General features: G+C 32.7%; 2 protein-coding genes across 3 annotated transcripts; both read right to left on the reverse strand.

Annotated features, from left to right (window-relative positions):
• Positions 1-416: 416 nt before the first annotated feature.
• Positions 417-6,054, reverse strand: LOC105339643 (acyl-CoA-binding domain-containing protein 6). Of its 2 annotated transcripts, none has more exons than XM_011445276.4 (7): positions 5,882-6,054; positions 4,472-4,536; positions 4,201-4,294; positions 3,790-3,966; positions 3,584-3,673; positions 2,876-2,906; positions 417-2,752 (listed from the first exon to the last, which is right to left on the reverse strand). In XM_011445276.4, exons 1-7 carry the CDS (start codon positions 6,023-6,025, stop codon positions 2,607-2,609), a joined length of 747 nt encoding a protein of 248 aa, XP_011443578.3. In that variant the 5' UTR covers positions 6,026-6,054; the 3' UTR covers positions 417-2,606. The 2 variants fall into 2 exon arrangements, with proteins under 2 accessions (XP_011443578.3, XP_011443577.3); XM_011445275.4 differs by having other exon boundaries at positions 3,790-3,969; positions 5,882-6,053.
• A 1,569-nt stretch (positions 6,055-7,623) lies between these two features.
• Positions 7,624-12,168, reverse strand: LOC105339644 (protein SET). The gene is made up of 8 exons (XM_011445277.4): positions 12,009-12,168; positions 10,372-10,553; positions 9,957-10,079; positions 9,709-9,822; positions 9,406-9,573; positions 8,576-8,603; positions 8,403-8,467; positions 7,624-8,200 (listed from the first exon to the last, which is right to left on the reverse strand). Exons 1-8 carry the CDS (start codon positions 12,076-12,078, stop codon positions 8,141-8,143), a joined length of 810 nt encoding a protein of 269 aa, XP_011443579.1. The 5' UTR covers positions 12,079-12,168; the 3' UTR covers positions 7,624-8,140.
• Positions 12,169-16,149: the final 3,981 nt, after the last annotated feature.

Below are 16,149 nucleotides of genomic sequence, written 5' to 3' on the forward strand. Positions count from 1 at the left end.
AGTATTGTATGATGAATGTTTTGGCCATGTAATATTATACAATTATTGCTGTTTTTGACGTCAATACAATGATTTAGCTACCCTAGAAGTACAATATTCAGCGAGTCGGAGGCGAGGTGAATATTGATTTCGATATTGATCGAAAAAACAGTAATAATTATTTTATTATATGATTCAGCGACGAATTGATACAGACATATATTAAATTGAGTGTTTTCAAGCAATGTTTTAAGTTGAAGCCATTGCTACACAAATTGAGAAAGGCGATGTTTCATTGGACGGTCTATTTTTAGTCCAATGTAGAGAAAATCAAATGTTAATAATATTGACCTCCTAGCTAGGTCATGTCAGGTGAATATAACATTCTGTTTTTTCAAAATAGTTGGATTTGAGCCAATCAGAGAGCTAGGAATTGATCAATCATATAATAATACAGTTTATTACAGACGCATGGATATGTACAATGGTGCCTCTTAAATTGGGAGACCGTAACTCCAAACAAAATTTAATCCTAATAAACATGATACATCCATATCAATGAATTAAAAACACAATACAAACGTCGACTGCAGCAACTCTAGGTTAGCCCCCGATGAACAAACTATTAGTTGACAGGAAGCAATACAATACATTGTTATATTCAGTAGTTTATTCTCACTACGGTATATAATTCTATATAGACAAATAGTCAATAATTGTCATATAAGCTCATCCAAAAAATATAGTACAGTCAATATTTTTGTAATATAGATCGGCTAGGAATAATATCCAGAGAATATTCCCTTGATTCATAAACTGTGTTGTGAAGAAATCTTCGCGACTCAAAAACAAGATTATGTAATAGTAGACAATCAGTCAAGGCAAGTAAACAATGGACAAGCAATGTGATGGTGTGCTATAATAATGGATATAAGGATTTGCAAATTATTGAAAAGTAAAATTAGACAGAACATCTGTAGCTTAATTCCTACAAGCAGTGGAATATCAAACAGTAACCGTTTGATGCCAACAATATTTTGGAAATGGACTTTGCACAAAATTGAATTTGTGAATTTTATGTCGATTTGAGAAAATTACGATAATCTGTTTTCAAATCCTCTCTTGGTTTTAGGTTTGTTTCTTCATATAAAAAAACAAATATTGACTCTGTTTCTTGGGGGCAACATTAATTAAATTAGCCCCCTTTGGATGAATATATTGCCTTCCACTTTGCGTTGAGCAATATTTCGTCCCTCAGGGCTAATTAAAGTTGCCTTCAACAGTTCAACCCAGTCAATGTTTGTATAACATGAATTTTTAATTCGGTTTTAATTTAATTGTGATAGAGGAAAAGGGTGTGGCTGGACTTGAAGTCAAACACAGGACCCCTGTATCTCTAGTCAGGTGCTCTACCACTGAACTACCCAGGCAGAACCACGGTCCATATAGCCCCAACTACTACATTCCTCTCTTTAATGTCTTTGATTCGGAAGACAACTTGACCTTGGTTTTATATACCTTGCTGGGTTATCTGCAATTTCAGAGGCTGGTCAAGGCACCAAATGTATAGTAACAAGAGAAATTGTGGCTGGACCAGGAATGCATTACCTAAAGGGCAATAATTTAGGAACTAAATACTTGATTACACCATATTTTGTAATCTCTATGTTTACTCATAAGATTCAAATATTTCAAAAGAAAATGAGTTCTAATTGAAGCATGCATTTCAGCCAACTTTACAGTAATATCACTTTCCTTTTTATTCCCTAAAATCTTCCATAGTATAATAGACTGTCAGAACTGATATAACACATGAGGGCACTTGGCAAGAAGCATGTTTAACCGTACCTACAAGATTATGTAAAGTAAGAGTCAATAAATCAGCATTTCGGTCTATTTTACATCATTTACTGTTGATAAAAGAATTTTACATGATGTACGTTTGCTAAAAATCAAAATATGGTACAAATGCAATATTAAATGTCAGACATGTACCAGTAGTTGAGATTTCTTACCATTACCAAAGGAAATACTTTAAAAATATAAGGACATATGCTAAATATCTACCAGTACTTAGCTTTAGGCTTGAAAAAACCAAACCCCTGGATACATGTAACAATGTACTGATATTTCATACTGTTGGTCAAGCAATGGACCTAATTAATGATTTTTTCCAGTTTTGATCAGATCCAGTTACAAGACCTGCTAGCAGGTATTGATATTTCCTTCATTTATATCTACATTAATGAATGGTTACAGCTCAGTAACTAGGAATTGACAATCTTTATCCATCTTCTACATGTGTCAACATGAGACACGAACTAATGACAATGAAGTTCAGCAATACATGTACAAATGGGTAATTTGAATATAATGAAAGTACCAGTATTTGATCATAAATATTAACACTGAAATACTTGAGATGATGAGAGTTTAAAGTTCTCCCTCCCACACAATATGCTATCGGTAATTATCTCTTCACATTAAATTACAAGAACAATGCCACGCTGTTTAAAATTAATCCTATAACAGATTATGTTAGGATTCGGAAAGGAGCCATTTTAAAATTGATGAAAGACATGTAAATTCATAAACTGTTCTTAAAATCCGTATGAATGAAGCATATATCAGGTAACATATTGTTCTAGCAAGTGCTTTATCTCTGGAGTGGTTTCAATGTCTGTAATTGTGAGACCATCTACATCCTGAAGCTTTAGGTTGATGCTGGTCTTCAGCAGTCTTTCCACAATATCCTGGTGCTCACAACTCACCGCTGAAACAATGGGATAAAGTTAGTACAAACAGAAAACTGTTGGACTAGATTCTCTCCACACTATTTTTTATGAAATGGTTTAAAAGTTTCAACCTAAATTTTTTACCACATACAGTAACTCACCATAATGCAGAGGACTTTGTCCATCATTATCCTACAATAGAAAAAATTACCGGTACCCATTTTTATATCCTTATACTGATCAGCAGAAAATTAAGGGCATTAAACAATAAAAAATTTAATTTTGTATAGATCATATTGGTGAAATGTGTTCACCATAAACTCTAAATAAACAACCAAATGTCAACAAGTGAACACCTGTGTTTGTAGAGTGAATACTATACATTTATGAGAACAACTATAACCATTTTAACAGGAGCTTGGACTGTGGACAGTTGTGTCCAACAGTAATGTAATGTAGGCCTTTTTATTTCATTGCTGGCCACTCAGCCATGTCTCTTTGAAATCAACACGATTTGTTTGGCTTTTGAGCTAAGACTACGCAATCTGTGTATATTTCACTTGAAACCAGCATCATTTTATCTTGTTTTGATGCAAGATGGTTACATCCTACCGAAAGTCCAAGGTCTTGTTAAAATGGTTCTAAATGTTCTAAAACCAAAAAGCACTTTTCGCTCAATCTGGCATGGTCCGTATTAGAACATGTATCTTATTTCCAGTCAAATAAGCATTATAGTTGTAAATAATTATATTGATTACATGGATGTCGTTCTCTGTTTCCAAGAGCTTAGAAAAGCAGAGCATCCTCTCACATATCAACAATCCCTAATCATATCCGGTACTGCAAGAGGAAAATAAAGGCAAACAAACCTGTATATTTGGATCAGCTTTGAGGCCAAGAAGAGCATCTAACATTTCAATGTTGCCTCTATCACATGTCCAGTGAAGTATAGTCATTCCCTGAGAAAGATCAAGAGTTCCATCAAAAAATTACAAGTATTGACATCTGTACACCATATTTCTTCAACAGCTGATGGTTCTCTTGCTATTATACACAACATGTGACATTTTCTTACATTTTCATCCTGTTTGTTGACGTTTGTTTTGGTGGTCTTTAGATAGTGCAGTAGATGCTTTGTATCCCCATCCTTGCACCAATCAAAGGCCGTCTTGTTTCTGTCCTCAATCACTGTGTCTGTGTTGGACATTGTGCTGACACCTACCCACCCATCACCAGCCTGTCTCCTGTCAAACTGCTTCATACAAAAAAAACAACTAATTCAACTGCGTCATCTCTTTTACAGGTACATTTTACTTGACGTATGCTTTTAAAAGGCTCACAAATTGGTCAATATAAAACAACTAGCATATAGTAATCAGTAATCTCCTAATTAACACTACTGAATCCACATTGTACATGTAATCTGACAACTGGTGACTTCTAATTAACCTTGATAAATTTTCCAGTCAACATATAATACACCTACCAAATTCCAGTCTGGCACAGTTAAGGTCACCTTTGAAATATACTCTTTCATTGCTTCCTCTCTGGTTTTATTTTCCAAGCTTTTCCATGCTTCCCTAAAATATAAATGCATTTTGTAAAATTTCTTTTTTTCATTTTGCTAATCTGATAAGTGTGTAATAATTCCTAATTTACAGTTAAGTTTTTCATTTTCAAGACTTTGCTGACAAATCATTCATGTCTGCATATATTCAATAAAACCCAGTTAAAGATACAGGAATTTTGTGACTTACCACTTTTTTTTCCCTTGAAAGTCAAACATTCCAGGCTTAGAAACAAAACAAGGTCCATCATTAGCCTGTTTTAAAGAAATAAAAAATATAATATCAATAAATGTTTCGATCTGTCACTCCACTATTGGAGATTTTTTTTTGATACATTTGGTTTGATGCAACTATCTAATTCAAGCATTCAGACAAGTTGTAATGCAGGCCTCAAAGATATATTCATAGATTACATTGGAAAAACTTACGGTATATTTTGGTTTCTATTAATCAATGATTGAATGTCTGCCTATATATAAAATTGGCATGCTAATGTGAAATACCTGTAACTATTTGACACAAACTACGTATGTCCATGGTTTTGTTTTAACAGCTCTACCACTTTGTTTTGTATTTTGCACATGTGTTATCATGTGGATCATTTCATACAGTTTTATATACCCTATAATACCGGTACATGTTTCTCCTTTTATCGAAAGAAATCCAACAGTGTACATATAGCCACTGAAATCTATTCTCTGTTCCTGGTTAATGTTTCCAATCACTGGACAATAAACAAAAATACATACCTGTGGAAGAGGGACGATTGATAATTGATACAAGGGAAAAATTCCAACATTTTCACTGACATTTTATTTTGTTTGTCTAGCTTGAGAAATTGACAAGAACAAAAAAAAGTTTTCATAAAATATTTTATCCAATTATTTATAGAAAAATTGCAAAAATCTAGCATATTTTTCTGAACACCTTGTACAATCTTTTTTTAACACACTGCTTTCCTTTTATTTGAAATGTAATCTCAGTATACTTAAGATACATTTCTTCAACCATATAAAAGGAATGAGGCATTTGGGTCCAGACCCCCCCCCCGGCAAACTCAAATAACCATCAGACCTCCTCGGAAAATATTTTTGGGATCTGCGCATGAATATTGCTTGGACCTAAATGAGAGGTATTTATGACATATTTTAATAATGCACAGCTGTCCAGTTGTTTTAAACTAACAATTCCTTTAGACCTAATTGATTTTTTTTTTTTTTTTTACATTTGACAGATGTTACAAAACAAAACACTTGATTAACTAATTGGTGAACGCCCAAATCACAATTTTTAAAGTATATGTATTTTTTTAATTATAATACACTTATTGCCATGGAAGTTGTGTATATATACATACATACAGTACATACCAGATCTAAAGAATATCATAAAGAAATACTATAATATAGTCTTTATTTCTAACCAAATCAAGCTAAATAGTTGATATGTGATCCGCCAAATGTACAATAAACTAAATACGCATGTTAACCATGTAAACAATAGACCTATACAGCTATATACAGTATAATTAAACCGCAACATGTGATCAAGGCTTACATTATTATAGATGTGAATTTTAGAATTAACCTGGTTGCCTACCTGCTTAAACCTAGCATACAAATAGAGAAGCTGCTCTTGGTTAAAGCTATTCGTGGAAGATCGCACAAAATTAGATGCTAGGTGAAAAAGCTCGCTTAATTCGTCGACATCATCCTCTGAAATTCCGAGCTCGTCGTCTGCCATGTTCAAATTTTACATTAAAACCGAACATTGTAACATTGATATTTCCGGATTCTCTTATTTCTATCCGGAGTCTAGAGGTTTTTTTTTCTTTTTTCAAGAAAAACCAAATATGAAAGATGAAAATAAAAAAATAAAGTAAAATGATGCTGGGGGGTTAGACCTAACCATTAGGCACATAACATCAGAGAGGGTTCAGCCCCCTCATTCAGCAAACATAATTGTTCCTAAATTTACCTTGAAAAAAGAGGTATATCCAGCCCCCCCCCCCCCCTCCCCCACCACGGATTAGGATTTTCATGATTTTGGGAGGGTTTTTTTCTTGTCAAGATTTCAAAGGATCAGTCTAGCCCCCCCCCCCCCAACTTTCAATTTCCTTCCAATGCCACTGTATACTGAAGTAAGGTAACATTACACATTTATGTATTTCGAATTTGGCTCCTTTCATTGAAATCTATTTCATAAATCTTGACATTTAGAGACTGGTCATACCGTCTACCTTGAACAGTTTTATTGTATTGACTGTGCATGTAGTACAGTAAAGTTACCTTTCATTTCCGTCTGATTCCCCCCCCCCCTTTTCCCCTTATTTACAGTCGGACTGCTTTCATCTCTAAAACCATCGTCCGTTAACTAGTTATCAACCGATAAACCGTGAAACTCATTTTAGTGAATTTTACGTGCCATAATTTTGGTCCTTCTATAATGCATGTTCTTTTGGTATAAAGTGTACAGTTTTCTATGGTTTTAGTAATACATGTATAATGAACTTCGATTTCCCGTTGGGAACCCTTTCTGTTCGCAATGTTCATCTTTAAACACGAGATTATTTTTGATTATCTTTCACTCTCTGGCTTAGAATGTAGAAAACTCTGAACATATATTGTATATGTCAAAATAAATTATTTCTCAACTGACAAGCTAACATTTTAATTATAGTCATATTGGTGTAACGAAATTGGGAATACAAAAATTGTTAGTTTTCTTATTAAGAGTCCGAAGCTAATAAGAACACTGTAGATTGTAGTTAAAGAAAAACAATTGAATTACGAGCAAGGAAGCTTATTAACACCTTTAATTCTTTTAAATGTAATGCAGCATTGCTAGTTTTCCATTTCTTTCATAAGGGTACCATTCATTTGAAAAACAAATTCAAAGCCTTTCACTCGCAAGATGCTTTGTGCAAAGTTTTGTTAATATTGGCCTAGTGGTTCAAGAGACTGAAGTTAAACGTTTAGATATATGCAAAAAAAAATGTGAACATAGTTGAATTCTCAACATAGATAAAGAAAAATGTTTATAGCAACAACTTGGCGTTACTCGGCGAGTGGTCTCTATACTGCCTGTGGATTGAAGTTTCTCCACTCTGGAGAGACAGAGATTGAACATTAACAGTCAGTGTATTTATTTTCCCTCTTTTTTGCACATTTGACTAAAGCTAGGGTTCTAATTACTCTTTCCTTCAATATATTTGGAAAAGATGTAAATTTTTGAACAACTTTGATCTCCTCAATGCAAGTATACCATCCCACATTTTGAATGATAGTGCAATCTTCCTCATTCTGCTTTCCTAACTCTGCAGGAAAAAAGCTAAATAAAAATAAAAATACATGCAAAATTTATTTTGCAAGTTCTTGACATTTGAACAGAAAAAGACATGATTTTATCATATGATACGAAGTGCTTGATCCACATGTCTTGGTCAACATCCAACAAAATGGAGGAGATGAACTGAGATACAAAGAGTTCACTTCAAAGAATGGTACAAACTGTCTTTTAACTGCATTTAATTGAATTTCTTAACATCAAATTCTTGTACAATTATTCAATATCATTTTTATTTCACTATATTTCCAAATACATACAAATTCTTTAAATACTTCAAATATGACAACACTAAAAGAATTCCTTAATGAACTTAAAAAACAAACTGTATCAAAAAAGGTATTGGCTGATAAACAAACAGCTTGAAATGTTAGGACACACCCAAGACATCTATGAACTACTTTAACAATGCACAATGAGAAGTCGACATGAAAAATCCGCGAGAATGAAATGTCAACAACTGTCACATGATATAAAAGAATGATAACAATGAATGATGGTTTCCATGGCAGTTCAACCTTCATCTTCCCCGTCATCTCCCTCATCTTCTCCATCTTCATCTCCTTCACCTTCCTGGAAATCAAACAAATGTATCAACACTTCAGAACTCATTCCGTTAAGATCAAGCAAGACTATTATATGATTGTGATATACTATCACAAGACTTCTCATATGAAATGAAATTTAATTTGCCAAAGTAAATGAATGATAGGGTCAATACTTTATGCAACAACAAAACCTCCGAACCATTAAATCATATATAATAAATTTCTACCTCTTCTTCTCCTTCATAGTCCTCTTCATCTTCTTCATCCATCATGCCTTCCTCATCTAATTCATCTATAAAGATACCCAATAAACATATTTACAATTTGAAATGTATATTCTTTTTTGAAATAATGTACTCAAAATTATTTGCTGTTAAGACAAATTAAAATCTAATCATACCTCCTCCATCTTCTTCAATTTCAGATGCCTAAAATAAAGAAAATAAAAACACAGGTCAACTGCATTATAATGGGACTGGGGATGGGAAGAAGACATGAATACCAAATCAGTGAGATCCTGAACAATTGAGTACTACAGCATTATGATAAGGGAAGTAACTATAAAATGCAACATGTTCTTAAAAATCTATTCTGTCTGATACCAGATTTCACTAAATTTATTATGGAAATTTCAGGACAATTTATCAAATAATGGGAAATTTTAATGTGCAATCGTAAGACAAAATTTCAAGAACTAAACACTGTTAGTGAGTCAGAATCCAGTTTATTGCCAAATTTAAATAATTCACACAAATTTTTGCGAATTCTCTGGAGAAAATTGATGTGGAATTTTGGGTGAAGAGGAAGGATGTTGCAATTGGGAATGGGGCAGAATTATGACCCTCAATGGGCAGTGAAAAATCACTGCAATGGCCGTCATGGATACCTGTATGACCAAAAAACTCCTGTTTAAATTTAGCTTGGTTTCAGTTCAATTTTTGAGATTTTGGTTCTGGTTTGGTTTATGCTATAGAATCCTCCTTCTGCTAAAAACAGTGTTTGGACTTGCAACTAATCGATTTGACTGTTGCCAGTATTAAGCTTATTGTATATACTGTGATCATGTGTAAATCAAAGTCCTAGTTATTAAATTTTAGTTTTAACAATAAAGGCTCCTTGGCAATTAACACCGAGGAATTATTTGTTTCATATATGACAAAGGTTTGGCCTTAAGCTTTAAGACAGCTAAAGTTAAAATAATATATTGCACTTTATGAAGGAAAAAGTTACCAGGTAGTATTGCAATGGATTTGGCCAGATGTCGTCCTTGATGACCTCCCCTAATTCATCTGCTCCGGCGTCGCCGTGGTCCGTGAACCAACAGAAGAAGGATTCCTGCTCTTCCATGTTACGCTTACGCCCTCCTTTGCTGGGTGTACTTGATTTTTTTGTTAGGTCCTAGAAATAAAATCACCATAATCATGACAAGTAAAACAAAATTTCATTCAACAGACACAAAATTTAGGGATTTCTTCTACAACCATTGGCAATAAACAATAAACTGATATCAATGCCAGCATCAATAAGGTATACCTTTCCACTCTTCCACTTAATAGGTGTTGATTTTGATGATGGTTCCCCTGTTTCATTCAAGTGAAATTCTTTTGATATAACATCATTTTCAAAGTATTGGTTACTATCAAAATACTGAAAAAGAAAATAAAAACCCATAATTTTAAATGTTCCCCTCTACAACATACATGTATTCAACATATTAATATGCAATTGATATACATATACATATTAAGAAATATGTTTTCTACATGTTTTACTATACTTACAAAGTTTATTTTGTAACCAGATTTTATATCTTCAAACTCCTGAACTTCAACCTTTGTGAGAAATTGTAGGGCTTCCTCATCTTCTTCATTTAATAGTGCAGATATTTGAGGATGGTTTACAAACTATCAACATGTTAAGGTAAAATACCAAAATGGGTCATATCTTCTCACCACATATTAATTCATCTGATATTAGAACAATAAACCTAACTAAAGAAGTAATTTGAAGATTTACTAATCTATATACTGACAATCATTCAAGTTTATACTAACACCACCTATATCTTATATGGAAAACAAAACTCAATGCAAAACATTTTTAGATCAGATATAACTGAATAAAAGAAATCATTATTAGCTAGTGTTTTTCAAACTCTTGGTCTGCACTTTCAGCAGTTATCACAGGAAAGGATACAGCTGTCACCCAAAAGTTTGGTATTTTTGCTATAAGGTCGGATCGCTTCGAGTAGTAAGGTTGCCGTAGCTTGTTGTACTTTTGTTCAACTTTGAGAATTTCTTCACTGGCTTGCTCATTTAGTCTGTCTATTTCATTCTGAACCTCATCTATCTGCTCAATGGCCTCTTGCTGCTCTTTGTCTGAAAATATTTAAAACATACAACTAAGGCAAAAAAAAATTTAGGTAATGATTTGTTTCTAGAGCACAGCATCATCAGTAAAAGTATTGCTGCATCAATTTTTTTCCCCCGAATTTTTCATATCTTATCATTTTTAGTTTTCTCTATTATGAAATCAATGTAAACAAATGCTCAGGTTACTCAGAATAAATAATAGTCTCTGTCAATATGAAAACATGACTTTAGCTGATACATCTACCACTGAAATGCTTCATTACCTTCAGAATCTGAAGTTTCTATGATTTTGCCTAGTAGAAGGAATAAAGGACAATTGTATTTTTAGAGAATTTTATAATGACTAATTTTGAATGTTGGACTTGCATTTTTTACTTTCCATTAATTTCTGTTACTTTCCCCAGGCACTAAAGATTGATAACAAAACGCCCCAAATAAATGCTTTATTTGACTTTGTCCTATCTGGCAAATTTAAGTTGTAAAATGCCATTAGAAATCCTATATTTCAGTTCAGACATGTGTTATTACTAAAGAAGGGAAGATGAGCTGCAAAATGAAGAAGAGGCATATCAAATTCGTTATGTTTGTTCATCTGCAAAAACTCATCCTTTTTAAACTATATAGAACAAAAAATAATTAAACTTTGCCAATATATCAGTTTGATGAATATCTGCTGATGAGTAAAAAAATAAATGTCTAAAATAGAATTTAATATAATAAAAAACATGCATGTCTCATATTGAAGTCATAAACATCTCCTTATTTTGGCCCAAGAAATTAATAAATAAAAAATTTTAAGCCAAAAACTAGTGGATTTCCTTTATTCAATTTTTTTTAAAGACAAACTAGATGCCTAGATAAAAACCTTTTATTTACATACATGTTCAGTATTAATAAGATCTCATTTAAACCTCAAAATAAACTTATGATAATTTTTATTTTGGTTTCAATTATGCTACTGTACTAAATGTCCAGCAAGTATGTTATTTGGGAATTATTACAGTATCATCTCAATTAGACAAAATTGTCAAATGAATTTGATTAGAATAACCTTTAACACCATACAAATCAATTTTTACAGATTGGCTAAAACACATCAATCTACAATCAAACTGGTTAAAACCGGAAGTGAACAGCAATGACGTCATACAATAACATGAAATTTTGGAGCCAAAGATATAACAATTATATGTCTGCGCAATTTACCGATATTATCCTACTACCATCTTCAAACAGCATTCAATACTATTCAGCATGCATAAATTTCGTTCACACAGTCACAAATAAATCAAACCAATATCTTTTGATATGAACATGTTTTCAACAAAAGAGAAATCGCACATGGCTTGAACCGACATGGTAGCATTGCATGACAATGAATTTGCGGTGCGGAAAAGCTAATCGGTACCTCTGCAGGTTCAACATATGTATGAAAGACTCTCATGTTCATTATTATCTCACCAGCTTGCTCATCTGCGTTATCATGATTGTTTTTCCCTTCTGGCTTGCTCACTTTGGCCGGAGTCGCCATGTTTTCAGGAGTTCAATGCAAAAGGACAAATTACGCATGCGCATAATACACATGCGCGCCAATTGTATTTCGAACCCGATCAGATTTAATAAAATTTACGAATCATTTAGCAGGATTCCAACGTATCTGATGAAACACCCACTCCAAATCAGATGTCTGTTAAGCTACAGTAAGTTATAGCTTATAGAATTAGCATGAATTTTCTGTCCCTTTTGCCAGCTTAGGCAAAACCCCTCAAAAATTCTAATAGTACTAGTATCTATATTAGTATCCTGTTCTCTTTGGATATATTTAAGGAGACCGATTTGGTTTTGTTTTTTTTTTGCGGGAAAACTACATTAGCAAAACTCTTTATTTCTTAACCATATATAATTTCAACCAACTCTAGTTTATTTGCAAAGCTTCAAGAAAATCGACTGTCTGGTTCTTTTTAGGGACCATCTCAAATTAGAGGTGCATTTATTATAGGAATATATAGGAAACTGTCATTTTTTGCACATTAAACAGATTAAAAAAATACTACAATAGTTTTTTTCTCAAATATGATTAGTAAAATCATTTCCTACCTTATATGTTAAAAAATACTAAATTCTACCGTTTGGTTTTTAGTGGGGCCATCTCAAAATATTAAAATGCACCAAATTGCTATATATTTGGATCATTACGAATGGAGATTGGTAAAATGGATTCATTCAAAAAAATAGTGGTCAGTGTTACTTGTGTAGAAGTTCTTCTATGGGAATACTTAAAATTATTCGTATATTGTTCACATACAACCACAGAAAATAAAAACTATTTATAGATAATCTTCCAGCAATAAGTGTTAATTTCTTATTTTTCTATAAGAACAATTAAGCAAACCAACAATTGCTATATAGAACGAATTCAAAACAAAATACGATAAAAGGTAACGAAATTACCAAGTTCAGGTGCCAAGTATTAGTTTACTAAGTGCAGAAAAATAACTTTTTTACATGTTTACCAATTCAATTCAATTCATTCATTCTTCCAAAACAATATAAATGGTACAAGAGGTACAACATACATGTATATTAACACATTTACATGTACATATAAACAAACAATCTGAAATGAGCAGAGCTGTCTCATTTTGCTTTTCACCAACAATTTAAAATCCCTCAACTCATTCCTCAACTCAAATCCTTTAAAGGAAAGTGCATAAACTTGAGGTCAATACTCATACTTGAGGCCAAGAATTGAGTTGAGGAAACTTGGTGACGGCGGGGCCAGACCTCATAAATTTTGGTAATAAAATACACATTTCTTTACATTTAGAGTTAATTGGTATTCAACAACAGATTACAGAACTTTGTAATATTAGAATGATTAGGTTGGACATAATATTTTCTTGCTAATTTTTTTTCTAATATTGAAGATAATACGTTGTATTCTAACAGGTAATGAAATTCGTCCCCAATTTGGTTGAACATTATTATACAGATTTCAGATTCTTTCATGACTTTGTAATTTATTCCAACGACCAACAAACCTAGGAAGACAGTGATTACTTGTTCTGAATTTCACAATGTTCTTAATTTTCTAGGTAATACATTTAAATATTCTTCACAAACAAACTTTGTTTTGTAAATTCCTTTACTGAAATTGTTGATAATTAACACTGTACCATTTGTGTAAAAACCATGTGCCGAGTTTACTTAATTGTACTCATTTTTTTATTTCTAATTTTGTCATTTGATTTTAAAATCAATTCTGATCATGCAATATCGGTTTCCCGAGAATAGAAGAATCTATAAGTACGACGAGAGAAAGGAAAAACATAACATCATTGGTGTTACGACGGTTATCTTTCTTTTCAAATTAAATATCTTCGATCTGTAATTATTACATTATTTGGAAAAATGTTTTAAGAAACCATGAAAAAAAAATCATGGAAATGTTAAAACCTTTACTATGTTAAATTCGAAATTACACTAAAATTTATTTATTACAGGCAACGCGGGTTACGTATTTTTTCAGCAATGTCGCCACCTTCATATCCCGTATGAATCCATAAAGAAAGCATTTTATTGTTAAAATAACAAGACTATGGGGTACTCTTTATCTCAGAAACAGTGTCTGCGATCTGAAGTTATTTGTTTTTCTCACAATAAGAATATATACCCTCTACTTAAGTTAATGGTACATTATTAGGTAGAAGGTACTAGTTTATGTTTTTATTATGAGAAAAAAATATATAACTTCAGGTGCCTGTGCTGCTGGTATGTTGTATATTGCTCCGCGTCCACCGCCTCAAAGAATGGCAAACTACTGTAGTAGATGCGTCAAATCCGACCTTGGGTGTCATAAATGACTTTGAAACTGCATATACCTGACCTATGACCTTGACATCTAAAGTAGCAATCAATGATTGTTTCTCCGTCGTCTGTTGATTAAAAATTGGTTAGTTAGATTGTTGATAAAAAGACCACGAGGTAGATCAAAACCAATTGCTTTATGAATAATTTCCGTTTTAAATAACGGATCTCGGTATTTTTCGGATTGATCGTTCCTGGGGACTTGGTGTCAGAGTTACCTCCCATGAGATAAGTGTGTTTGTCGACTATGAATATATAGAGCAAACTGAGTCATCAATAAATCCCTGCTAAATGAATTCTCATGTAAGTCAAAAGATCGGTATCACTTATAAAATTTTGTTTGGCTGAGAAAAAAACACCACATATTGGTTGATGTCAACATTCTGTGCTTCATCAATTAGCAGAAATATACGACAATCAATAATACCGAAGTAAAATGTAAGAGACTTAGGTACGGTATTATTAAAAATAAACAAACTTCGTTTCAATCATGGCGATGTTTGTCGCTAACAAGGATACGAGTCCCATGTACATGTATACAACATGAAGCGATGAAACAACCGAGTCTCTCGCCACCTTTCCGTACAAAATCATGGTCATAATTCAAACCACAGCTGTATCTTCAACTGCTAGTGTGTCATATATCTTTAGTCTTTTGTTTCCATGACAAAAATAAGATAAGGTTTTGAATACTTTTTTTTTCAATTAGTTAACTACATCAGGAAATAAGAATTCATCAACAACTAAAGCGTCAAAATGATATTTTTGAAATTTTTGGAAATTGAAACACGTAGATTGTTCCATTGATCAGAAGAAAGGCTTTCTGGTAGATTTTCAGTCTACACTTAAATTGGTCGTTTCGTTTGCATCTATTGTAAATATTGCAGTAATTTGAGTTACACACTAAATGTAAATATTGATAATTGTTTTGTTGACTTCGTTAACTCCGCTTTGTCTTTCTGTGTGGATTTGTCAGTTGTCTGTTATACCATGCATTTTATTTGCAATATCATCTCGCATAACATTACAAAAGATACAAAGTGTTCTCATGCAGATCTGAGATGTAAAACAGTCTACCGATACCTTAGAGCCAATGCGTTCTAAGCTGGTCTCAAAGACTCACCTTATCGATCGATTGAATGATAAATTGATTGATTGAATGAATTTTCTTTCTCTTTTCTGCACTTCATAACATACATTTTAGGCCAATAAACTTTGACATTAAATATATGTGCCTTAAATTGGAATATGCTTTGCTCATTTCGAGTCGTACAACTGTGATTCTTTTGATATAAGACCTCTTGCTTTTATTTATGATGAATTGTTCTTTCCACAGGTATACCAATGTATATCTTCTGCATCCAACGATGGAATTTAAATCCAGAAATGCTCCGAATAAAAACTTTCGACTACCAAATGTTTTCCTTCAAAGAGTGAGCTGTCATTCCGAATTGTTTTATTCAATTTGCAGTCTCAACATAATTATCCGCAAATGGCTTCTAATTTGTGAGGATTTGATTAACTCGATGAAAAGTGAATAAGAACAAAATGTTGATGTTTCCATAAAAGAATCAAATCTTTGAGCAGAGTGGATACAGTGCCAATTAGACAATTGTCCTGCCTGAAGGAAATCATTTTCTTCATTTTTAGACGAAAATTGATCATTCCTGGGCTTAATAAATGAAAACGAGTTTCGTTTCTGGCAAAATGAAATTAAATCCGAATTATTTTTGTC

This window comes from Magallana gigas, chromosome 2 (genome assembly GCF_963853765.1).
Source record: "Magallana gigas chromosome 2, xbMagGiga1.1, whole genome shotgun sequence".
Taxonomy (NCBI): domain Eukaryota; kingdom Metazoa; phylum Mollusca; class Bivalvia; order Ostreida; family Ostreidae; genus Magallana; species Magallana gigas.